This window comes from Protopterus annectens, chromosome 1.part1 (assembly GCF_019279795.1).
Source record: "Protopterus annectens isolate FY-2018-M chromosome 1.part1, PAN1.0, whole genome shotgun sequence".
Taxonomy (NCBI): domain Eukaryota; kingdom Metazoa; phylum Chordata; order Ceratodontiformes; family Protopteridae; genus Protopterus; species Protopterus annectens.
Genome location: NC_056726.1, coordinates 350,297,233 through 350,324,065, shown reverse-complemented (window position 1 = coordinate 350,324,065; position 26,833 = coordinate 350,297,233). Strand labels below are relative to the sequence as shown.

Genomic DNA, 26,833 nt, shown 5'->3' with positions numbered 1-26,833 from the left:
AAAAAAAAATATCACACACTTATGCTTAAACCCTTTCACAGAGGGATAATTTCATATCCACATTCAGCTTTATTTAAACAAAAGACAACATTCACATTTCTGCCCTCTCTTTCTGGCTACACAGACCTACCCAGCTACACGTAAACACAGACAAAGTTTTATTAATTTTTATCTCATTTCTTCCCCATTGCTTTAGTCCCTCACTTGGCTGATATGTTTAATTTATTAACCCAAGACGGGTTTAAAGAACAGCAATCCTATGTACAAAAAAAGTATGCAATAATTTAGCAGCTGATAATTTAAGCGACCTCATCAGGGCATATGGCAGTAGAACCTCTTTTAAACAGAAACATAGGGTAGGGTCCATAAAATTAAAATCAGACTATGCAGCAGCAGACAGCCAATGTACTTACAAATTATACACATAAAGCACAGACTGCAACTAATTCTCTCCACACAAAATGGGGGAAAAGCCATGAAGCCTCTGAAAGCCAAACAGTCGTATAAAAAGAGAATCAACTCCGTTTTCAATGAGTTAAGTTTCAGATTACTAGAAGTCATCTGCTGAGAATGGCATCCAAAGTAGTCTTCTTGAGCAAGAAGTCTGACAACCATAAGAGTACCATCAGCTCAGCCATGGAGTTGTATAGCTCTGACATGAATGTTCCCCCTCAGTGGAAGAGACTACACCTGTGAACTAGAAAAGGCCCAAGACTTGAGCCCTGCAGCATGCTATATTTCGGTGAGTACCTAATGGACTGATTTAACTCAAAGATGACCTACTGAGTATGACGTAAGAAATGATAGAGGTGAACAACTCCAGAATTGTGGAAGCAAGACCACAGTGCAAGAGGAAACACTCTATCAAGATTCCATGATCCACAGTGTTAGATACCCCCAAGAGATGAAGAGGGAACTAACAATGTACACGTACTAATCATTCACCACTGTACATTACCAACTCTTAAAACAGGACAGTATTACAGGTTCATAGGTAGGTACTAGGCTATCGGCCCAAGGGTCTATGTAAGCCTAGCCAACAAGGTTCCCTGCTTACGCCACCCAAGAAAGTTATTTTCCTGTGCCACTGTCGAGCAGAGACACAGAAGTGATCCCCGGAGTGCATTTCCTAGTTCCCATCCACTCATCAAGATTTTTCTTGAAGAGTGCTAATGAAGAACTTTGCTTGACATAGATGGGTAGCCTGTTCCAGAGTATGGTAAGTCTCTGGGACAGGAATCTATCCCTCCAGCATGTCCTGTTTATTATGGTGACAAGGTTTAGGTCCGTAGAGCGTGTAGCTCGGAGGAGTTGGGATTTCTTTAGGTGCAGCATGTCCAACAGCTCTGGGTTTGACATAGCTTTATATGCTAGGCAGAGATCACCTCGGAGTAGGCGATATGCTATGGAATAAAGCTGGAATTTTTTTTACGGTCAGTGTAGGGCATTTGTTTGAAGCCAGTAATCCTCTTTGTGAGGTACTTCTGTGGCCTTTCCAGCTGCTGCAGATGTCTTGTGAGGTACATTCCAAAAGGGGCGTTGTACTCTATAATGGATCTAATGAGCGTCGAGTAGAGGGGAACAATGACCTCTTCTTTCCTGGATGAGAACCCTTTTATGATGAGGTGTGCCACGTAGAAGGACTTCCTGACTATTGTGGCGATGTGACTATCAAAGGAGAGACTACTGTCCACCTGGGTCCCAAGGTCTCTTATCGCACATTAACGGTCTCTTATCACACGGTGTTAAGTAGATTGCTACCTATGTGGTAGTTCATGGGTACAGAGTTTTTACCAAAGGGGATGACACTGCACTTTTTGGCATTGAGCTTGAGGCCATGGCACTGACACCAGGCATCTGTCTCAGCGAGGTCCTTCTGTAGGATGTCCACATTATTTGATGACTTAACTATGGCTCCTAGTTTGCAGTCATCTGTAAACTTCGTTAGCCAGAGGCCTTCTGTGTTAGCCTGCACTTCAGAGAAGTAGATACCAAACAGGAGAGGTCCCAGGACTGAACCCTGTGGTACTCCACTTGTCACTGGTTTGAGGTCAGATTTGGAGTCTGCAACTTTTACAGTGTGGGTTCTGTCAGTGAGCCAGCTGGCAACCCATCTTGTGATGTAGGGATTTATACCTAGTTTAGTGAGTTTAGCTATAATTCCAGAATGGGGGATGGTGTCGAAAGCCTTGCCGAGGTCAAGATAGGCTGTGCGAACCACCTTACCCTCATCTACGGCTTTGGTGACTGCCCCAAAGAAGTCAATCAGGTTCAGGAGGCATGACCTGCCTTTCACAAACCTGAACTGGGAAGGATCCAGAGTTAGGAGGTTACCAATGCTTTTGTTTATGAGTTCCATGATGATACATTCCATGGCCTTGCAGACCAGGCTCGTCAGGCTAATAGGTCGATAGTTCTCGGGATCAGTGGTGGCTCCCCCTTTGTGGAGTGGGTTAACTGTTGGTGTGTGCCATTCAGTGGGCACAAAGCCTGATGCGAGGCTATTATTGAACATGGTGCTTAAGTGGGGAGCCAGTTCGTATAAAACGCAGCCTGGGATATTGTCCGGTCCCATGGATGCTGTGTTTTGGTTTTACAGAATGCAGCTTTTACCTGCATATTTGTGATTACAGGGACACTGCATTCGTCCTGTATAGATATGGGCCCTTTAGTGGGTGAGGGGGGGTTAAAGGTAGCACTGAACCTGGGGGTAAAGGTAACACTGAACCTGTCTGCCAGGATGTTGGCAATATCAGTTGGTTCTGTAAATTTTGTGCCGTTGTGCTGTAACTCAGAGCAGATCTGGGTGTTGCCATCAAGATTCCTGACATAGCTATAGAATGCTTTGTGGTTGTCCTTAGAATTAGTGGCGATTTTGTTTTTGTAGCTAGCTTTGGGGGATCTTATAAGGGAACTCCGCTTCTTACTGAGGCTGACCAGGGAGCTCCTCCACTCATAGGATTTTACTCTCTTTTGCAACAGTTTCTTCCTTCTGTTGTACAGTTTGTTTATGGCAGGGGACCACCAGATTGCCTTCCTTTTTTTTTTTTTTTTTTGGAGGATAGCGTCTTGGTTCTGTTTTGGATAGCACGATCCATGCACTCGTGTAAGTGCTTATAGAGTGCATTTATGTAGGATTCCACAATTCCACAATTGTAACTGTATTGTCCATCTGCATGGGTGTCATGTAGTGTTGTGTCCTGATCTAAAACCAGGCTGAGTAAGATCCAAGAGATTATGAGAAGCATTCACGTCTTACAACTTAAAATGAAGTTCCCACATGACTGCAAACTAGGTTCCATAATAGAATTGCCTAATGATGTGGACATTTTACAAAGGGCCTCACCGAGCTGCACTCTGGCAAAAGCACTGTTTGGTTACCACTGTGATATTTGCACAAAATGTCCTCCAGCAGTTACATAAAACAAAACTATCACACACTTATGCTTAAACCCTTTCACAGAGGGATAATTTCATATCCACATTCAGCTTTATTTAAACAAAAGACAACATTCACATTTCTGCCCTCTCTTTCTGGTTACACAGACCTACCCAGCTACATGTAAACACAGAAAGTTTTATTATTTTTTATCTCATTTCTTCCCCATTGCTTTAGTCCCTCACACCACTTGGCTGATATGTTTAATTTATTAACCCAAGACGGGTTTAAAGAACAGCAATCCTATGTTCAAAAAAAGTATGCAATAATTTAGCAGCTGATAATTTAAGCGACCTCATCAGGGCATATGCAGTAGAACCTCTTTTAAACAGAAACATAGGGTAGGGTCCATAAAATTAAAATCAGACTATGCAGCAGCAGGCAGCCAATGTACTTATAAATTATACACATAAAGCACAGACTGCAACTAATTCTCTCCACACAAAATGGGGGAAAAGCCATGAAGCCTCTGAAAGCCAAACAGTCGCATAAAAAGAGAATCACCTCCGTTTTCAATGAGTTAAGTTTCAGATTACGAGAAGTCATCTGCTGAGAATGGCATCCAAAGTAGTCTTCTTGAGCAATAAGTCTGACAACCATAAGAGTGCCATCAGCTCAGCCATGGAGTTGTATAGCTCTGACATGAATGTTCCCCCTCAGTGCAAGAGACTACACCTGTGAACTAGAAAAGGCCCAAGACTTGAGCCCTGCAGCATGCTATACTTCGGTGAGTACCTAATGGACTGATTTAACTCAAAGATGACCTACTGAGTATGACATAAGAAATGATAGAGGTGAACAACTCCAGAACTGTGGAAGCAAGACCACAGTGCAAGAGGAAACACTCTATCAAGATTCCATGATCCACAGTGTTAGATGCCCCCAAGAGATTAAGAGGGAACTAACAATGTACACGTACTAATCATTCACCACTGTACATTACCAACACTTAAAACAGGACAGTATTATAGGTTCATAGGTAGGTACTAGGCTATCGGCCCAAGGGCCTATGTAAGCCTAGCCAACAAGGTTCCCTGGCTTACGCCACCCAAGAAAGTTATTTTCCTGTGCCACTGTCGAGCAGAGACACAGAAGTGATCCCCGGAGTGTATTTCCTAGTTCACATCCACTCATCAAGATTTTTCTTGAAGAGTGCTAATGAAGAACTTTGCTTGACATAGATGGGTAACCTGTTCCAGAGTATGGGAAGTCTCTGGGACAGGAATTTATCCCTCCAGCATGTCCTGTTTATTATGGTAACAAGGTTTAGGTCCCTAGAGCGTGCAGCTTGGAGGAGTTGGTATTTCTTTAGGTGCAGCATGTCCAACAGCTCTGGGTTTGACATAGTTTTATATGCTAGGCAGAGATCACCTCGGAGTAGGCGATATGCTATGGAATAAAGCTGGAATTTTTTTTTACGGTCAGTGTAGGGCATTTGTTTGAAGCCAGTAATCCTCTTTGTGAGGTACTTCTGTGGCCTTTCCAGCTGCTGCAGATGTCTTGTGAGGTACATTCCAAAAGGGGCGTTGTACTCTATAATGGATCTAATGAGTGTCGAGTAGAGGGGAACAATGACGTCTTCTTTCCTGGATGAGAACCCTTTTATGATGAGGTGTGCCACGTAGAAGGACTTCCTGACTATTGTGGCGATGTGACTATCAAAGGAGAGACTACTGTCCACCTGGGTCCCAAGGTCTCATCACACATTCGGTGTTAAGTAGATTGCTACCTATGTGGTAGTTCATGGGTAAAGAGCTTTTACCAAAGGGGATGACACTGCACTTTTTGGCATTGAGCTTGAGGCCATGGCACTGACACCAGGCATCTGTCTCAGCGAGGTTCTTCTGTAGGATGTCCACATTATTTGGGGACTTAACTATGGCTCCTAGTTTGCAGTCATCTGTAAACTCCATTAGCCAGAGGCCTTCTGTGTTAGCCTGCACTTCAGAGAAGTAGATACCAAACAGGAGAGGTCCCAGGACTGAACCCTGCTGTACTTCACTTGTCACTGGTTTGAGGTCAGATTTGGAGTCTGCAACTTTCGCAGTGTGGGTTCTGTCAGTGAGCCAGCTGATAACCCATCTTGTGATGTAAAGATTTATACCCAGTTTAGTGAGTTTAGCTATAATTCCAGAATGGGGGATGGTGTCGAAAGCCTTGCCGAAGTCAAGATAGGCTGTGTGAACCACCTTACCCTCATCTACGGCTTTGGTGACTGCCCCAAAGAAGTCAATCAGGTTCAGGAGGCGTGACCTGCTTTTCACAAACCTGAACTGGGAAGGATCTAGAGTTAGGAGGTTACCAATGCTTTTGTTTAGAAGTTCCATGATGATACATTCCATGGCCTTGCAGACCAGGCTCGTCAGGCTAATAGGTCGATAGTTCTCGGGATCAGTGGTGGCTCCCCCTTTGTGGAGTGGGTTAACTGTTGGTGTGCGCCATTCAGTGGGCACAAAGCCTGATGCGAGGCTATTATTGAACATGGTGCTTAAGTGGGGAGCCAGTTCGTTCTGAAGTTCGTATAAAACGCAGCCTGGGATATTGTCCGGTCCCATGGATGCTGTGTTTTTGGTTTTACAAAATGCAGCTTTTACCTGCATAGTTGTGATTACAGGGACACTGCATTCGTCCTGTATAGATATGGGCCCTTTAGGGGGTGAGGGGGGGTAAAGGTAGCACTGAACCTGGGGGTAAAGGTAGCACTGAACCTGTCTGCCAGGATGTTGGCAATATCAGTTGGTTCTGTAAATTTTGTGCCGTTGTGCTGTACCTCAGAGCAGATCTGGGTGTTGCCATCAAGATTCCCGACATAGCTATAGAATGCTTTGTGGTTGTCCTTAGAATTAGTGGCGATTTTGTTTTTGTAGCTAGCTTTGGGGGATCTTATAAGGGAACTCAGCTTCTTACTGAGGCTGACCAGGGAGCTCCTCCACTCATGGGATTTTACTCTCTTTTGCAAGAGTTTCTTCCTTCTGTTGTACAGTTTGTTTATGGCAGGGGACCACCAGATTGCCTTCCTTTTTTTTTTTTTTTTTGGAGGATAGCGTCTTGGTTCTGTTTTGGATAGCACGATCCATGCACTCGTGTAAGTGCTTATAGAGTGCATTTATATAGGATTCCGCAATTGTAACTGTATTGTCCATCTGCATGGGTGTCATGTAGTGTTGTGTCCTGATCTAAAACCAAGCTGAGTAAGATCCAACAGATTATGAGAAGCATTCACGTCTTACAACTTAAACGAAGTTCCCACACGACTGCAAAGTAGGTGCCATAATAGAATTGCCTAATGATGTGGACATTTTACAAAGGGCCTCACCGAGACTGATGCCTGGTGTCAAAATCATGGCCTCAAGCTCAATGCCAAAAAGTGCACTGTTATCTCCTTTGGGAAAAACACTGTACCCATGAACTACTGCATAGGCGGTAGCCTGCTAAACACCGAAAGTGTGATAAGAGACCTTGGGACACAGGTGGACAGTAGTCTCTCCTTTGATAATCACATCGCCACAGTAGTCATGAAATCCTTCTACGTAGCACACCTCATCACAAAGGGGTTCACCTCCAGAAAAAAAGGTCATTGTTTCTCTCTATTCATCCCTCATCAGACCCATTATAGAGTACAAAGCCCTGCTTGGCATGTACCTCACAAGACATCTACAACAACTAGAAAGGCCACAGAAACACCTCACTAAGAGGATTACCAGCCTCAAACAAATGCCATACGCAGACAGTCTCAAAAAACTCCAGCTCTATTCTGTTGCTTATCGCCTACTCAGAGGTGACCTCTACCTAACATACAAAAGTCATGTTAAACCCAGATCTGTTGGACATGCTACACTTATAAAGAAACCCCAATCCCTCAGCCACACACTCCAAGGACTTAAACCTTGCCACCACAATAAACAGAACATGCTGGAGGTATAGATTCCTGTCCCAGAGACTTCCCATGTTCTGGAACAGACTACTCATTCATGTCAAGCAAAGCTCCTCATTAGCCCTCTAAGAAAAAACTCGACAATTGGATAGGAAATAAGAAATTCACCCCCGGGGATCACTTCTGTGGCCCTGCTAGACAGGGGCGCAGGAAAATAACTTTCTTGGGTGGTGAAAGCAAAGGAAATTTTTTGGCTAGGCTTATATAGGTCCCAGGGCCGATAGCCTAGTACCTACCTATGAACCCATGAACAACTAAAACATAAATGACTACACTAAAATTTATTAGTTTCAGCCCTATTTTGTGATGCAACCAGAAAGTTTGGCTCATCAGCACTGACTTTCAAAACCAGCTGCTCATTCAAGGATATCAGGCTGTCACTAAAAAGAACCCCCCTCCCAAATAACAGACAGTTCAGCAATGGGGTTAAAGTCAAACAGATGCCAAACACAAGACAAATCACCTAATTAATTACTGGAGGCAATACAAATGACCTCTCTTGTCTAGATAAGTAATCTCTTTCACTAAGGAAAATAAGCTTGATGAGTAAGTAGAAGGATTTCTGGGAGCTTCAATCACCTCAAAGATCACTACCAGGATGTCTGGCACATTCAAAAGATCTAAAATAGATATCATGGCCAGAGGAGGAGCGCCATTTTCACCAAATGACAAGGGCTTCCAGGGTTTGCAGCTAAATAACTTCCTGTACTATCAGGGGACTGAGGGCCTGCGGCCACACCCTTCTCAGCTATCATGGAGCATCAATAATGTGCTTTGGCATCACTTCTCTGAGATCAGTTACCAGAAGCAGAATCAGCGGGAAAGTTGAAATGGATGCATAAATATTTCCTTTTATGAAAATGCGAATGCAACCATTATCATCTCTCCCTTGCCCTGCTGAATCAATTATAAAAGGGTAAGAATGCATCTGGGTGCCTCATTCTTGCAAGATTCTGCCTAGAGAGGTCTTTCTTACACTTGATTTCCAGAAGAGGATTGGAACTACAGCTGAGGGAGTCCATCAGCATAGTTACCTCCTCTGAAATAAGGATGGCTACAATTTCTCAGTCTATCATCTACTCCCACACCCATCCAGTGCTCTTTGTACAAGAGGACAACTGAGAGATACTTACTTTAATGGACAGTGAATTACTCTAAGTAAGTGATTCGTGTTAGCAGCTTTATCAGGTTCCGATTCACATAAGTGCTTGGCTGTGTAATAAGCTTTGCTCTGAATTGTTTCTCACCGATTCCATTACTAAGGGAGTTAGTGTCCCCCTCCTTAGCTCCCACTCCTGCCTAGCTTTTAATGGTGCAAGGGGAATGAGGGGATGCCAGACAACCTTATTAAAGTAATTAATAAATATTAAAGAGAATTTTCTAGTTGGGCAATTCACCATCTGCTACAACTAAGTATCAGTCCAAAAGTAAATTATTTTACAACTATGACTAAGTTTTGTTTAAAATGAAAAATAGTTATTTAGCTCATAAGCTTCACATACATCTACTACGACTGGTCATTAAGATTTACAAGTTAATAAAGGGTCTATATTATATAAACGAAGCATTAAAATGTCGACTCACCTTTGATCGACTCCTATTTCTCGAAGCTGCACAACGCTGAATGGTCAAATCATCGATTTCTTTCCAAGGGAAAGAAATTGGATGGCCGTTCTTTTAAATCTGCCCTTTCCCTGACTGTAGTGCGATCTCAGAGTTAATATATTTAGTTGGGGGGGGGGGTGTGGGGGTAAAGCCCCCCATTTTAATAGTGTTTGCTGTAATGCGGTGTGTGTGGGCTTGGGCTACTGATTTCTTTCCCTTGAAAGGAAATCGATGATTTGAGGGTTCAACGTTGTGCAGTTTCAAGAAATAGGGGTCGATCAAAGGTGAGTCGACATTTTAATACTTCATGTATATAATACAGACCCGTTAATAAATCGTTATCCTGGTTACCTCCTATTTTGTTTTCATTAAATTAAAAAGTACTATCACACAAAAAAAAAAAAAAACGTAGTAAATAGACATAATCTGTCCCAGTACTATAAAACACAATGTACTCAGAGGAGCTACCCCCTCATGATACATGCAGCTACATTGACAAGTCTGTGCCACCTTGCGTGTTCATGTATTACAACATACACTGTTCGGCTGGTTATTTCAGGAGGGATCCTGGTCTCAACTCATTTTTCTTGAGCCTATAGCACAAGAAGCACTACCATTAGCTTAAACAAATTTATGTGGGGACTTCACCTGACCCATACCAGGGAGAAGCTCAGGTAGGCTTCTCATCACATCACTGAAGCAATTCTATAATGAGAGTGGCAAGTGAAGCTTACCACTCAAAACACAGGACCAGGGATATGGTACACGTTGACGGCCTATGAGGGAATAACTCTGCATCCACTAAAATCCTACTGTCGGTAAAGTAGTCACATGAGTAAATGGATGAACAGGACCAAGAAAATGGTGTCCACCACCATACCAAAGAAGCAAAAAAGTGCATTGGTTTCACCCATCAATTTTTCTTAAAGCAGGCTACCAAAACTATGTATTTTTGAACCCTTTCTGGGGGCAAGAGCAACCGATACTCCAAAGTATTCAGCTCAGTTCCTTCGAAGGACACTCTCCAAGCTGGCTAACAGAGTTTTCTCCAAGCTTATCATTACCTCCTTATAGCATCTAATCTTGGAAGGAACAGAGTATGGATTGAGGCCAGAAAGGGGACAGTCACCCAGGCAACAGAATACCATAAATCCCCTTATTATAAAAAGACCCTTTCCACCACAGCAAGAAACATGGCAAATATTCTTCAGAACACAGAAAAGATCAAACACAGTAGCATTTCACTTTAATTTTACTGAAAAGTGAAATCTACTTGAAGCAACTAGAAGGAACCTCCAGTGAGGACCTCAGATGAGAATGACAATATAACCATCATGTCTCCTGGAAAATCTGACACACTGCATGTAACTGTTAAAATTACTGGGGTCCAGAATAAGACGCAAGTCTCCTGTCCTAAATACGAGACAGAAACACAATCTCTTATGAATAGTATTTTAATAGAACACTTTCTAAGTGAAGGTCTAGGAGCTTTAAACACAGACATCTGAAATCATCACCTGAACTCAATAGTTCACTATTACAGTTCTCTAAGCTGGTACAAACCCAAAGGACTAACCACTAATGAGCAGTTTAAAGAGGCAATTAGGAATGCCACAGTGGTTCCTGTATAACCTTCCTCCTGAAAGATCTTGCTAGAAAGGTTGGGGGAACATACCTCTCAAATGTACATATTTTCATAGAATGTACAGATTTTTGCCTCATATTTTGGGTCAGTTTCTCATAAAATTGTAGTTTTCTGGCAAATCACTGAGGGTTGAAGTCAGAAAATAAATGACAGACATTTGAGTTTCAAACTTTATACCCTTCAGAAAATTAATGCTAATAAAAACAACTGCTGTTCTATCAATTTTCTAAGTTTGTAATAGCAATATTTAAAATGTGACCCTATTTTTGGGCCTTTGTCCCCCAATTATTAATGGTTTTGTCCAGATTTCTCATTTCTCACTCTAAGAGGTTGAGAGATATGTTGGGGAAGCAGAAGAAAAAGCCGTCAGACACTCAAATGCCTTTCACATCATACAACAGGGCATGGCTTCATAGGTGAATACTAGGCTAAATGCTCTGAAGGGCCATTTAAGCATAACCAATAACCCAAGGGGAGAAAAAAGAAGTACAGTTTTGTACCTACCATAAATGTAGATGTTCAAAGATCCACATTGCTGCAGTCCTAACACTTGGGTAGTCCGCTGTCCCAGTCATTAGCCTGACGACAGGAGGCCAGGGTACAAATGCGCATGACCGACGTCATATCCTCAGTCTTTTCTTGCCCCAGATGTCAGAAGACCCTAAAAAGATAAGACTAAACCAAAAAACAACAACAACACCAAACACCCCTGTACCAAATATATATACAATATATACAAAATCAGAATGGTACAATCCCACCCACACAACCACCCCTAAACACAGAGGGAAGGGAGGAGGGACTGCAGCAATGTGAATGTTCATCTCTCTACATTTATGGTAGGTACAAAACTGTACTATGTTCTTCATCTCACATTGCTGCAGTCCTAACACTTGGGTAGAATCCCAAAGCAGAGGTAAGGGAGGATGGCAAATCACAAAGAAGCAGGAGCTGCCAACATGCCCTGTAAAACAGCAATGGCAAAACCAGCCCTAGATTTAGAGTAGAGAGGAAGGTGGTAATGCTTAGAGAAAGTATGCACTGAACTCCAAGTAAATATCCTTAGTTGCCACCCCAAATGCTGTGGAAGTGGCAGTAGCCCTAGTGGAATGAGGCCTAATCCCAGCTGGAACCTCCTTGCCATGATGGGGTAACAGAAAGTAATGCAAAACCAATCCACTTAGAAATAGTTTGTTTCCAGGCTTGCCCTGGGAACCTAAAGCAAAAGAAACAAACAACTGCTGAGACTGCCTAAAATCCTTAGTCCTGCTTAAATAATAACGAACTGCCTGTGTACATCTAAAGTGTGCAAAAATCTTCCCTTATTCTGGGGATTTGCATAAAAGTAGGCAAATGAATAGTTTGGTTTAAAGCCACACTAGAAACCACTTTAGGCATAAGGAAAGGGATTAAATGAAAGATACCCCTCCTTATGAAAAATCAAGAAAGGCTCCACCAGGGCCTGCAATTCCTTCTTGCAGAGGTAATGAAAAGCAGTCTTCCATGACAAATATTTCAATTCAGCCAGAGCTGCAGGCTCAAAAGGTTGTAGAGTGAGTTTCTCCAACACAAAATTGAGGTCCCAAGCAGGAGTAGGAGCTCTCTTATATTCTTTGCCCTCTAAGAAATTGCTTGAACAAAGGATGAGAAAACAATGGAGGGTCACAATCATAGTGAGCTGAAATTGCTGCAGCATGAATCTTAATGGAAGAGAAAGACAAACCTTTGTCCAATAACTCAGTAAGATATTGAAGAACCACACACAAATTAGGTTCTGAAACATCCAAATCCTTTGCTGCACTCCAAAACAAAAATCTCTTCCATTTTGTACTAGGTCTTCTGGCTTCCATAATCACATTCAAAACTTGTTGAGGAAGCAGAGACCTGCTATGGCTCAAAACAGAATATGCCAGGCTGTTAGATGAAGAGAGTGAAGCTTGACATTGAGTAGATGACCGTCCTTCTGAGACAATAGGTGTGGAATCAAAGGTAAGGGCCATGGAGGCTTCCTTACCAGACTCCTCAGTAATGGGTACCAGTGCTGCCGAGGCCAATCTGGAGCTATTAAAATCATCCTTGGCTTGTCTTGTCTGACCTTTAGGAGTACCTTTGGGAGGAGAGGCAGAGGAGGAAAGGCAAACACATGAAGATTTTTCCAACTGAAAGAAAGAGCATCCACTTTCCCAAAGTGTATGAAACCTTTTCGCAAAACTTTGGCAGCTGGTGGTTTAGTGGAGAAGCGAACAGATCTATGTCTGGAGTTCCCCATGACACTGTCAATTTCTGAAATACATGAAGATCCAGTTTCCACGGGATCCATGATTTGCCTGCTTAACACATCTGCTAAGGAGTTCTGTGCCTCCTGGTGAAACCGATGTTGAAGATTCAGTTGCAAGCTTAGTGCAGTCTCCCACAAAATCATTGCCTGCCTGCATAGAGGATAAGAATGTTGTTTGTTGATGTACCACATGACAGTTGTGTTGTCTGTTAGAATCAACACCTGCCCTGGAAGAAGTAAATTCTTGAAAGCCATTAATGCAAACTGGACCATCTCCTTCATGTTGATATGTAGATGCTGCAGTCTGGCAGGCCACTTGTCTTGTATCCACTTTCCATTCAGATGAGCTCCCCAGCTGTGTCTGAGGCATCTGTCGTTAAAATCGACTTCCGCCTGGCCGGGTCACAGAGTCCCTTGTTTAGGTGACATTCCTGGAGCCCACCAAAAAAAATCCTTTGAATGCAAGGTATTATTTGAATGACAGTGTCCAATCCTGGCAGTGCTGTGTCCACACATTTTGAGATACCATTGCAGCTTCCTCATATGCAGTTTGGCATTGGGCAAGCCCCAGAATACAAGATGCCAAACCCCTTTTTGGAAGGACTGTCCTTGCAGTCAGCCCGACTGATGAGATAGTTGATGGAAGTAAAGAGAAAGATTCTTTTGTTTGTCCGGGGTTAAAAGGCCATCTGGGTTGCTGTATTCAGTCTCACACCCAGAAAGCACATGTCTTGAGAGGGTACTAGACTGGACTTTTATTCGCTCACAGAATACCCCAGGCATCTTAGCACTGCTAACACATAATCCAAATGCTGAAGAAGCACGTCCCTTTCTTGAGCAGAGAGAAGGCGATATCCCAAATAAGGATAGATTTGTATTCCTTTAGCCTGAAGAAAGCTATCACTGGAGCCAGAACTTTTGTGAATACTCTGGGCGAGTAGATAAGCCAGCAATGCAGAGAACTGATAATGAGAATTTCCAGCTCAAAACGCAGATACTTCCTGCATATTAGCCTGATAGGAACATGAAGGTAAGCTTCCTTGAGATCCAAAGTTACCATCCAGTGATCTTTGCCCAGCAGAGGTAAAAGCTGTTGTAACGTCAACATTTTGAACTTGGGAATGTCCAGATAAGTATTGAGGATAGATAAATCCAAAATTGGTCTCCATGTGTTCCCCTTTTTTGGTACTAGGAACAGGCGTGAATAAAATCCTAGGCCCCTTTCTGGCAAAGGAACTGGCTGAATGGCGCCTATTTGGAGTAACAGAGAAATTTGCTTGTGAGCCTCTTTTCTTTGTTGAGGAGGAATGTCTGGCATGCCTTTGAAATGGGGCAAGGTATGGAAATAAAACCTGTAACCGTGGTGAATGATATCCAATACCCATCTGTCTTGGGTAATTAAACTCCAGTTTTCTTTGAAAAGTGCCAACCTTCCTCCCAAAGGTGCTGCCAGGCGAGCAGAATCTGGCAGCTGAAAAGGCAGGTCATTGGGTCTGTTTACGAAAGGACTGACCCCTGCCCTCACCAGAAGACTGAGCAGGTGAACTGCCTGTTCTAGGCCTAAAAGAACCTTGAGCTCTACCCCCTACCACGCCTAGAGACCTACCCTAGACTGGGAATCATACGCAGGATATGTCCACCCCTTGGTAGGCCAATTTCTACTAAACTTCGAGGCTGAACCTGCGAAAAATCTTTAACAGTCTGCATAGACTTAGCCTTGTCTTCCATTTTCTTTAGAACTGCTTCCACAGGCGAACCAAACAACACATCAGATTGTAAAGGAGCATCTAAAATCCTTGTCTTAACATGTTCAGCTAAATTCTGATCCTCAGCCAGGCAACCAGTGGCAGCCACCCTCAAGAGGCCTGTACAGCATCAAAACCACATTGCAAAGAATGCTTACCCACCTGTTCAGAAACATGAACTAAATCCTGCAACTCTTTACACTCAATACCTTCCGCCAAAGCATCTACCTTAGACTTCAATTGTGAAAGGAGATAATTTTGGTATTTCAACATGTGAAACTGGCAATTCAAAGCCCTCATGGCTAAAGTGGAAGAAGTATACACTTTCTTTCCCCATCTATCCAAAGCCCTTGCCTCTTTATCTGGAGGAACAGGATTTTTAACAACAGAAGCCTTAACACCTTTAGGCCCCTGAGAAACAGTTTCTGGGTCTGCCCTAGGACTCTTAAAAAAAATACTTATGAGCTTCAGGCACCCTATAATATCTATCCGGTTTAACTGGAGCAGGAGGCAAAGAATCAGGGTTCAGAGAAGCCTCTGCAAAAACATCTTCCACCACATCCAGAACAGGAGGTATAGCTAAAGGCCTATGCTGGGGTAGAAACAAAAAATCCCTAAGCCTTTTCCTGGAATCAGAGAAATCCTGACCTTCCCATTTAAAATGCTCCTCATGGAATGAAGAGTCTCTGAAAAGAAAATCCTCAGGAGGAGAAGCAGAAGGAGTAGAATCATCCACATCAGAATCAGAGCGGAGAATACTCCTGCAAGTCTTCAGCCAAGACTCAGAAGCATCCGAACCCTGCTCAAAACTCCCAAGCTCAGGTTCCACCCTAGGCCTCTTATCAGGAGGGGGCATGGAACCTCTAAGCATTGTAATCAAATCTTCTGCCATCTTAAGCATATGCTTCTAGGCACAGACCCTGAAGAACTAGGGGTAACACCTGAAACAAAACCTGGCCTGCCCTGGGAGAAGCCTTAGAAATAGAGGGGAGGGCCTAACCACCCTAGGAAGGAGGGAAGAACAGCTACCTGAGAAGCCCCTTCAGCCTGGCCTACCCCCTGAGAGGTCACATCTTGTAACAATAAAGTATCTCCCTGGGACTCCACAGAAACCTCTGGCTGAACCTCCCGCTCCACCGAAGCCCTAAGAAGAACCGGGCGGGGGACGGACGAGTTCTTCCAACCTAGGCTTTGCTGCTTTGTCCTTACGCTTTTTTTTAGGAAGCGCCGGGAGCATCGACGGCATTTTATAATTTATTACGCTTCCAAAAACTAACCTAGCACAATCCAATCTCCTCTTTATAGTGCGTTTGTTAAATCTCTAGCACAAAGACGACAACGCAAACAACGTCGTTCCCTAAACAAGGTATACACAAGGTATGATAATCCCTATGAGGTATCTGTTTCCCACAAGAAATACAGTTATTCACTTTTCTGACATCCGTAAAATACTGAGGCAAGAAAAACCAAAATATTCCCCAACGGGGTACTTTACAACTTTGATTCGTCTGAAACTCCCCCTTCTCGGAAAAGGAACAACGCCCAACCTGCACCGCTTGCTTCTGCATCCTGCTCGACCATGCGGCAAAAGACTGAGGATAGGTCATGCGCATTTACCCCCTGGCCTGACGCCGTCAGAATGCGCCTGTGACCGGCGCGTCAACTATCTTTGGTATTCGGGCCGACTGGGACAGCGGACTACCCAAGTGTTAGGACTGCAGCAATGTGAGATGAAGAACATCATACCTTGTGTCTATGAGGCAAAGACTAACTACTATGCCAAACCTTCCAATCCACCTTCTTCAGGAAATGAAAAAAACACCACAAATCCAAATCACAAAAAAACACAAAGGAGAAGAGTTTCACCAGTTTAATCCATCCTGGTACCTGGGCTTGTCACCTTCAAGGGATGAAGAAATACAAAATACTCACATATTAAATGGTGAATGAACAACCAAATTCAATTACATTCAATTAGCTTACTTACATACAATAAATATTTACAGTGATTGGTGTCCCCATGTATATGCATCACATACAAAATACTTGAATATGACCTGCCATGACTAAGTCAAACTGGAAATGTAAACCTTAAAAATTAAGAATGACTTATTGGTTTAAACCTCTAAGAAAAAGTGTGCTAAAATTAAAAATAAAAGTGTGGTTTCCAACAGGTTACATTTTCTGGCAAAATCCATGCTAGACCCCAAAATGGGTTGGGCCAATACACTGAAAAATAAAGAATCACCATTTCCAGCATGCATCTTAATAAAATGATCAACCAAGGGACTATGAGTATTAGCCCTTCTGATGTACGCTAAATGTTCCAAAATTCTCACCCTGACCTTCCTTTTGGTTTGTCCAATATACCAACTTACTTTATCACATCCACAACCCAGGATGTATACCACCCCACCAGACTGACAATTAAATTTCCCATGTGATACAAATTTGACCTCATTAATCAAGGTGTCAGTTAAGTTCTTGATCTTACCACATAAACTACACCTACCACAAGGAAAAGATCCCAGGGGTCTACTACCAACAATTGGTTGCACACTGGGACAATTCAAAAGTTCCTTCAAATTAGAAAAATGGCTATAGGAAGAGGTCACATGCTCTGGAAATAATTTCCCCAAATCCTCATCTGCAATGACCATCGGCCATAAACTGGACTCTACTTTCCTCAAAAATTCTGAAAAAGGACTAAACCTCATAACATAAAATAATTTATTATAGGCGTCCCCTTCCATTCTGTCACATCCTACTCTACGATGCATCATAACACTACCAACAACCTGATCAGAAAAAACACCATGATCAGAAAAAACACCTTGATCAGAAAAAGTTAGCCCATCAAGTAGCCTTTTCTTGACCCTAGATAGAATTTCTTTAGAATAACCACGATGTACATGTCTTTCCTCAACTTCACCCAAATGTCTATCTTTAGATTCCAATTGTGAAGTATTAAACCAAATTCTTCTAAATTCCCCATAAGGCAAAGCATTAACAAGGAGGGGAGGATGCATACTAGATGCATGCAAAAAGTTATTAACAGCTGTTTCCTTTCTAAAAGGAATATATTGAACATGACCACCTTCATCCACAAAACAAATCGGACATCCAGAAAATTAATACTCTTCTGAGAAGTAAAACAGTTAAACTTCAAATCATGTGTACTTCGGTTCACTGTGTCAACAAACTAAAAAAATTCAGCTTTGGGGCATTTACAAATGAAAAATAAATCATCTATATAACGTTTATAGATGATAACATTTTCCATAAAATATTTCTGATTATAAATAAACCGCTTTTCTTCAGGAAATGGTCTGGAGGCATCAAAGAGCATAGAGACGTACTGCAGTTGTTTGTTATCTAATCCCTTTTCTGCGGGTCTTCAAAAAGATCGAGAAGCAAACTTCAAAGGAACCTCACCCCATAAAGAATTCACAGCAGTCTACCTCAGTTTATCCTTGAAGAATGACAGCCTGAACTATGATACCCAGTGTAGAACTTACCATAGCCACAGCATTAGAACAGTCAAAATTACAGTGTGCCGTGTGAAAACCTACTCAGCAAACAGTTGTTAATGGTCTTTCCCACTAAAGACTCCCTGTCTTCAAAATTACGACAGAAAAATGGTAAGGTATGCAGATCAGGGTTCTGAGATCCAAACAGAACACCCTTTTGCCCATAATGTCAAAAGCTTTCGACTCCTTATCTTCCTCAATATTTATTTATTTGACATTTGTTTATCAGGGAGGTACATCTGGATATATGCACATTTTCAAGCGAAGGCCTGGGGAGGAAAACTCCAGAGACAACTTAACATTATTTACGTGACATGAGACCAGATATTAATTTACACATTCTGGTAATATATACATACAGAAGTATTTGTAGGATTTCTGAGGCAGAACACAACTTGATACCGTAACACTAGTTGTGCACAAATAGTAATATTAAAATGTGTACAACACATACTTGCTAAACAAGTGAGAGCATAGTTTTAATGACAGTGTTTGAATTACTACTCTATTTACAGAAAGGATGGAGAAAGGTAGAAGGTGAAGCAACTTCTATAAGAGGCAGTTGGTTGGAAGGAGGAGAGATTTTGGATATGGATTTAATAGTGACAGATTATAGGTTCAAGGCATTACTGTATGAAAGATATGAGAAGAACGGTATAGTGAGCTAAGAGAAAGGTAAATGAATATCTATCCTGGTGTATAGAAGGAGCACAGACGTTCATTTTTTAGCATTTTAGGGAGTTTGAAGGACTGGAAGAAGGCTTCTGTTTGGATGGCTGTAAAAGAATTCCAAGCTTTAGCAACAGAGGAACACAGGGGTGCTCTGGTTCCTGGAACATATGCTTATATAAGATGCTGGGGGTATATAGAGGGTTTCAGTCTTCTACAGAACAAGAACACAAAGGCTTCTGGGTTCTGTAAATAGTTTCCTTAAAGGCCAGTTTATCACAGGATAAATCAGGGCTCCTCAATCATTTTAAGCAAACAATGGTGCAGCCACTCCTGGGGGAAAGGAAAATATGTTTCATAACAATCCGTAATGGTAACTTGAGCCTTGGTGTCTGTACAAAGGAAGGGGTCATTTGAGAGACAGCCAAAGGAGGGGAGGTCTCATATCTTCAGTTTAAGAAACAAAAACATCATTACTCTCGGAATCTCTTTCTAGGGGCATATTAAAAACAGGGGAAGATACTTCCTACCCACAGCTTCACCACGGCGCAGCCTGTGCTCACCTAGGTAATAAGCAAAGAGCAGGCAAGTACAGATGTCATCTGAAGGCCCTTAACACTCAGTGGGTGGTCACATTCTAGATACAGCACTGGATTCTGAATAGTTTGTACTGGTCTTGAGTTGCCATCAAATCATACTCCTTAAAAGTGCACTACCACACAAACAACAGCATGTGATAGAGTGTACCCACATCCAATGTCACTGATTTGAAAGTGTGATGCTAGCAGGTGTGGAATAACCAATGGAAATCTCCTCAACTCCAGGTGGGCCTGTCTCGACTGAGGGAGTCTCTAATTTGAACTTATTATTCTGCTTTAAACCAAAGCACAGTACAAGTTAAAAACATTAATAGACAAAAACATATAAAACTGTAAAAAAAAGTGACAAGAGTATAATAACTATTTGTTACAGCTGAATCAGCCAAGAATACAAAATTAGTAAATTAAAATGCAAGCTGTCCATAAAAGCTAAAGTAAGACTCTTTTTTTTTAGATCTTTTGAAGTTACAGTGGAAGACTCCTGAAGACTCTGTGGTAACAGCTATTAAAAAAAGTAAAAAGCCTGATGAGAAAGGAAATGAACAGCAAATGCCTCCAGCCACACACTCAGAGCTGCTGGCAGTGCCAAAGTAGACCTGTGGATGCTCCATGTCAAACAGTATGAAATAAACAACTCTTTAAAACACACAGTATCCATACCATACAGGGTAAAATAAACTAGCAATGAGACCAGGACAAGCTTGATTCCTAAATGGTTGAGGGACAGCACACAAAGGGGATGAATTAGCCTCAAGGACAGAAAAAGGAGGAGCCTGTTGATGCTGCCTAGTTTTGCTCAGACTATGGCCAGTATCATACAAAGGATCTTCATACAAATATGTGTTGGCCACCCTCCAAGGTTACTACCATGAGTCAAGTGAGGCAGCGCAACAATTTCCTTGCTTTTACCTTCAGGTACACGGACTGAAGTATTTGCACATATGACTCTCTCATATACTATGGGCTTCCCCTGGCAGTAAAAAAAAGTGTTGGTGGTAAACTGGAAACCACAGAAAGACCTTGAAAGTATTTTTTTTCAGAAATAAAACAAAAGGAAAGCATCCATCAATGTTCACCATGACAGAAATGCAAATGAGGCAGGGAATAACCTGGAAGTGGAGGGGCTAGGTACACCATAACAGCTCTGTCGAGAGCATCCTAAAAAGCGTCAGCATAAATAAGTTAAGTGAAAAACTGTTCTGAGCTGGACATCTAGAAGAGGAAATCCCAGCAGTTATCCAAATCAGATGGTCTTTAAAGTCACAGTTACAGGATTTTACAGCACCAAAAAAGTTTAACACCAATAAGTCTCACAAAATTCTACTAATACCATTCTACTGCAGTAATGTACTAACACACAAAACAGTGTAACCTGATATCATGGGTCTACTTCAAATGACTGAAGTTTCAGAACTTCAAATATCATATGGTCGCCGTCCATATGATTAAAGTTTTGAAACTTCGAACATCAAATAAAATAAAAAATAAAAACAAAAAAGTTTTCTTTAACGTTTTTGCATGGGGGCAAGCCTCCCTGCACCCCCACACCCCTGCTAATTAAATATAACAACTCCGTGATTGCACTACAGTGAGGAAAATGGTAAATTTCGCATTCTGTGCTGTACAGTGATCTCCATTCAGAACATTCAAAGTTTCAAAACTTTGATCATATCGTCGGCCATATGATGTTCAATGTTCTAAAACTTCAAACATTTGAAGTAGACCCGATATCATAGCATCCTACTGTTATGGTGAAGTGTATGCCAAAATAACCAAATGTAACAATGCCAACTCAAATTAAGTCTAATGAGGTACCACACCACCTTAGCAGCACGTAACAGTGACATATCATACCATACAAGTGCGGTAGCACAGTAAAGCACTAGACTGTAATATTGTAATAAAACAGAAAAAAATACCATAATAGCACAGTGCAATAGGTGCCACACAGTTTGGCAACACCACAGCTTGCCAACACCTTGCATGGTTGTGAAGACTTGCTGAGTACATGGGTTATCGAATACTGCTATAGTCCATTTGGGTTTTGTCGACTGTAAGTTTAATGAAGGATACATTGTGATTATCGCTGTATGCCCAGACAGTTAGTACACATAAGTCAGGGAAGGTCAAGGTGAAGCCCCAACATGTAAATGTATTTTTTTTTTTTTTTAATGTTACCTGATATCACTGTAGTTGTGTTTTAGGCCTCATAATGTGTGCCATGGCAGAAAGCCAGTAACTTGTTCTGTAATTTATTAACTTCTTAACATGACAAACAATAAGAAGTGTTTCAATTAGGTAAGTTTGTCTATGTAAGCTTTGTGTTGTTAAAATGGGAGAGCTACTAGTTGGGGGTTAGGTGTAGTGTGTGCTGTACATGTGCACCGAGAGAGTTTTACTTGTTTGTGAGGTTGACTGGTTGTGTGCATGACAGTTTTTTTTCTATTACATGTTTTTCGCTTACTTCTTGCATCAATGTGTAAGGATATATTTAGTGCTACAATCTAACTAACTACCACACTATCCCAGTGTAAGAATGGAAAACTTTTCATGGTACAGAGTGCTGTAATATTACTTCATCTCAGCATACCAACATTCTGAAGATAATCCACCATCTAAGGTTCAACTTCAAGTAATAAGTCATCCCAGTGTACAACTACTATGAGATAAGGAGCTTTCTTACTGTATTAGTTCATCAAGAGCCACTCAGTGCTAGCATTACGCAGTAAAATGAACACAGTACATTAGTAACGAATACTAGCACCAAGTATCACTTTAGATTTTGACACATAGACATATCACCTCCTAAATCTGTAAAAGTCTTAAGGTGCAGTTCTTGCATTTACTTCTCTGGGTCAGACTTATGCCCCTGAAACATACAATACCTGCAAGGGAACCTGCTTCATTTCTTGCTCCGTTTCCAGTGTCAGCAAGTACAGTGAATGACTAAATGGCTCTACACACACCAAAGTTCCAGAACCAACCATGCCGCAGACATCTTTCAGGGTCTCTATCCATGGGGCTTCCACAGTCACCTACAAAAAAGTAAAATAAAAAAGAACATAGACTGAAACAAATGGAGCTATAGCAAAAACATTAGTCGGTCATCATAAAACATGCATTACAGAAGTTCCATAAAATTCTACCTCACTAAAGGAACATACTAAAATGAACACATGAGGGAAGACCGTGGGAAATAACCATGTAAGGCAAGAAATAATGAATTCACATATTGTATACCAAAGTAAAAGTAAAAGATAAAAAGATGATTTGGGGAAATAAGTATTGCAACAGAATATTCGTAGATGTCAGTTTTAGCAATTATTTATTTTTAATCCATCTGTTGAAAGTGAAAGCACTTCTTTTGCACTTCTGTTGATTATTTGTATTGTATTTCATAAGAATCCTGTATTAATTGTTACATTTCTTTCATTTTAGTAGAGTTCCAAAGCTGAAATGTTTCCACTGATGTTGTAGTGCTTAAATACATTGTTTGCTAGTTTTACTGGACTGTAGTATCTAGACTATGTGGTTTCCCTGCACCTGAGCTCTACAACCAGCATTTTTATATTAAAAGGGTTTCCTGACTGCATTCTTGGGCAGAAGTGTGCTGCAGCAAACCTACCGGAGTTGGGGACTGCTGGCTGAAAGCTGATTGTGCATTTTTCCTAATTAATCTGTAGGTCTTGCTGTTGTAAAACTTTTTTTTTTCTGATTCTATATAAGCCCAGTGTTTGCAATAAACCACTCTCCATGCAGTGGCAGGTAGCAGTGTCCTGTGCCCTGTACAGATGAAAATGCTTTCAAGTTAAATCTCCCTTAGAATAACTACCTCTGCAACTTTCCCCAGTCCCCCCCTGTTCTAAGAGTTACGTACAGAGCAGCATCACCTTGTTGGATAGCTGTAGTTCACACAGAGTATTGCACCCAATCTTCGTCCGTGTGCTATCACCCCAGTCCAGTTAAATCTCCCCACTTCTCCTTGGTTAAACTCTTAATAAAAACCTGAAACCACAGATAGGCACTTTCATGCTATCTCTGTGGTCAGCCTGGTGGACATGGGCATCCTGAGGCAATGTAGCAACTGTCTCATGTATACTGACAAGCACTTAATCCTGAAACAAACCACAGTATTTGACAGATGTAGCTGCACTACGAAAATTGAAACATGACCCTCACGTATTGACAAATCGAATAACAAAACAGGTTGTCAGCACCCGTACATCATTTCCCTCACTAAAGTCTCAACACATAAACCTATACATGCAAATGTATTCACAAGTAACTTACCATATCCTCAGAGGTCTCCTGTGCACTGCTCTCAGAAACCACATGCAAACAAAACCAAGTCATAAGCACTATACACAAAAATCCACATCACAGTGTTGCCACAAGCAAGCCCCAAGGTGAAACACCACACATTCAAAAATTTTAGTCATAGAACACTCCACCGTGAGACACATGGACACTCCCCTCAACAGGTTGGATAAAGAGAGGGTTACAGTCAGTTGCCTGTCAGGAGACAGGATTCACCAGATCATGCAGATACTCAGGTCATTCAGCTACAAGTACAAGTATGACTCTGTCATAGTCCATGTTCGGGTCGTAGCCTGCAATAGGTCACAAACCATGTCCCAAGACTCACACTCCAAGTTCCTAAGCACCCTAGAGATTATTAGGGTCCAACCTAACACTCTCATACTGGGTGACTTGAACTACCCCTCCATTAACTGGGAAAACTACTCGTGTACCAATAAACTTGCCCAATGTTTCCTGGAATTCATTAATTCCAATGCCCTGGACCAGCTCTTTCCTACCCCCACTAGAGGCAGCAACATCCTTGACCTGGTTATTACTAACATTGGCGACCATTGCTCTACATAAATAATCAATTCCTCCCTGGTTAGATCCGACCATAGACTAATCACCTCGGAAATCCACATCCCTCCCACCCCCACAAAGGTAACCACCATGAAAAACTTTAGAAAAACAAAGTCAGCACTCCTGGAACCACACACTTCAGCAACTCAAGTAAATCCTTGTAGTAAATGGCCGCAAAACACTTCAGGAGCGGTAAAGACAATTTTTATTAAACCAAATTATACAACGACCCTCCATTAATATTCCAAAACGTGCATGCTGATTGGTCAGCGTGCACGTTGTAAATCACAGTTATAGTAATGGAAATAGGTCCTGTCGCCCGGACTTTTTCCATTAGTATAACTTTTTTTTTTTCTTCCTTTTACAATAATGGAGAATGCAAGATCTCCGTTGCTTTTTACAACCTGTCTTGCTATGTTAAACAAGTTTAACATAGCGAGACAGCTTTAAAAAAAGCAACGGAGCATCTCCGTTGCTTTTTACAAGCTGTCTTGCTATGTTAAACCTATTTAACATAGCGAGACACTTTAAAAATCAACGGAGATCTTGTTTTCTCCGTTGCTTTTTTCAAAACTGTCTCACTATGTTAAATGGGTTTAACATAGTGAGACAGCTTTTAAAAAAGCAATGGAGATTCTCTGTTGCTTTTCTTAAAGCTGTCTCGCTATGTTAAACTCCTTTACCATAGCGAGACAGTTTCTAAAAAGCAACGGAGATCTTGCTTTACCTATTGCTTTTGCCCACAGCTTTGATGTAGTGCATAAGATACGCATGCGCAGTACATCAGAACTGCCGCAGAATACCAGACAGCTGCGGAAGGGCAGCAAGGAGGCATTATACAATGCCATTATTTAAGAAAAATAATTATTTTTTTTCTTAAATAATGTCATTGTATAATAGCAATAACACACTTCTGGCTGTGGGTAATGCTGGATTTACCCACAGTTGTCTTCACCCTCATGACCAAACCACACCAACCGTGGGTAAATCCAGCATTACCCACACCCAGGCGTGGGTTATTGCTATAATAACAAATAGATAAGCACTTTTGTCAAGAACCTTTTCAGCTTCATCAGATAAGAGCCAATCTATAAAAACACTCAAGTACATTCTGCAAGAACATTAATTAATTAATAAACCAATCCCATCACACTGACTGAAAAGGACCTCCCTGAACTCATAATTATTCATGAAATGCAATCATAAAAATATACTTAAAAAGATACTCTTTAAAACCAGAATTTAAATGTCATTAACAAGTGCAAAATGCTGAATATAAATATAAATACAAATACACACAATGTAAAAAATGGTGTTTATATAAAAATGAAAGGATATATACAAATGTATATAAATATTTTTATATATATATATATATATATGTTTTACCTTTCCATTGGTTTTAGTTTTAACAGGCAAGCAATGGAGAGTGCATCATTTAATCCTGGCCATTGCCCCGCATTTAGGAGGGCCTGCCACATTAATTCTTTCTTTTCCAAAAGCAGCCCCCATGGGCCACATCTTTTATCCAAGTCAACAGTGTCCCCAATGAAAAATCTGAAAGAGTGGTCTGATTTTTCTGCGTAGTGTTTACTCAAGGCATTTGTAGATTTCCCAAGTCTGATATCCCAGGCTTAAATGCTCATAAATTCTGTTTTTAAATTTCCTCTCAGTCTTTCCGACATAGAAACATTCATGAGTTGCACACTGCACAATAAACAACTCTTTCAGGATGACAGTACACCTAATTCACCTGTATTTTAAAGCCATTCACCAAGAATTTGTGGCCTTCCATCACAAAATTACACTGAGCACAGGAACCACATTTTTTCATAGATCTTACATGTACAACATTTCTGTTAAACTCTAAAATGCATTTCAGGTTCATCCCTCTCTTAAAAACAATATTTGGTTTAGTTCCAACACATTCTCTGATATCCCGGTCATTAAGTGGTGTACATTCATTTGGGTGGCCGGTGGATGGCCGACTGGGAAATGTCCGAAAGCAGTGCAGCAACTTCTCATTTGTCCGAATGCAATATGCGCAAAAAGCACAATATCCTCCCTTTTTGACCCATGGTAGCACCTGTTTAGGTGGTAGAGTGGTTGGAAATGTCCCATTCGGTGTTTTTTATGACATTCCGACCATTCGTCACTATGAAATTCGACATTCCAGTTCGGAACATATAACGTTCTGAGAACATTTCTTTGAGTAAATGAACGTATACCCATTAAGCAATATAGCCCAATTTCTGAATAAAATATCCAACACATCCTTACTGTTACTGTGAAAAGTAGTAATAAAAGCACATTTAAAATTTGATTTCTGTTCAACACTGAATTGGAGCAAGTCAGTTCCTACTCCATTAACCAAACAGCCATCAATAGGGAGCATGCCCTGGGGCAGGTATCGCCTCATGGTGACCTAACAAGGGTTTAAAAAAAACTCTCTTTTTATTGACCACCTCAATCAAGACTTCATTAAGGAGCCATAACAGGTAACCCTTC

General features: G+C 41.4%; 1 protein-coding gene across 1 annotated transcript in view; it reads right to left on the bottom strand.

Moving 5' to 3' along the window:
• EMC1 (ER membrane protein complex subunit 1) overlaps nucleotides 1-26,833 on the bottom strand; it is a 1,424,536-nt gene that overhangs the window by 1,173,398 nt on the left and 224,305 nt on the right. Inside the window, exon 8 of the mRNA XM_044087063.1 lies at nucleotides 22,330-22,479. Coding sequence (XP_043942998.1) covers nucleotides 22,330-22,479 — 150 coding nt within the window. The remainder of the gene's footprint in view (nucleotides 1-22,329; nucleotides 22,480-26,833) is intronic.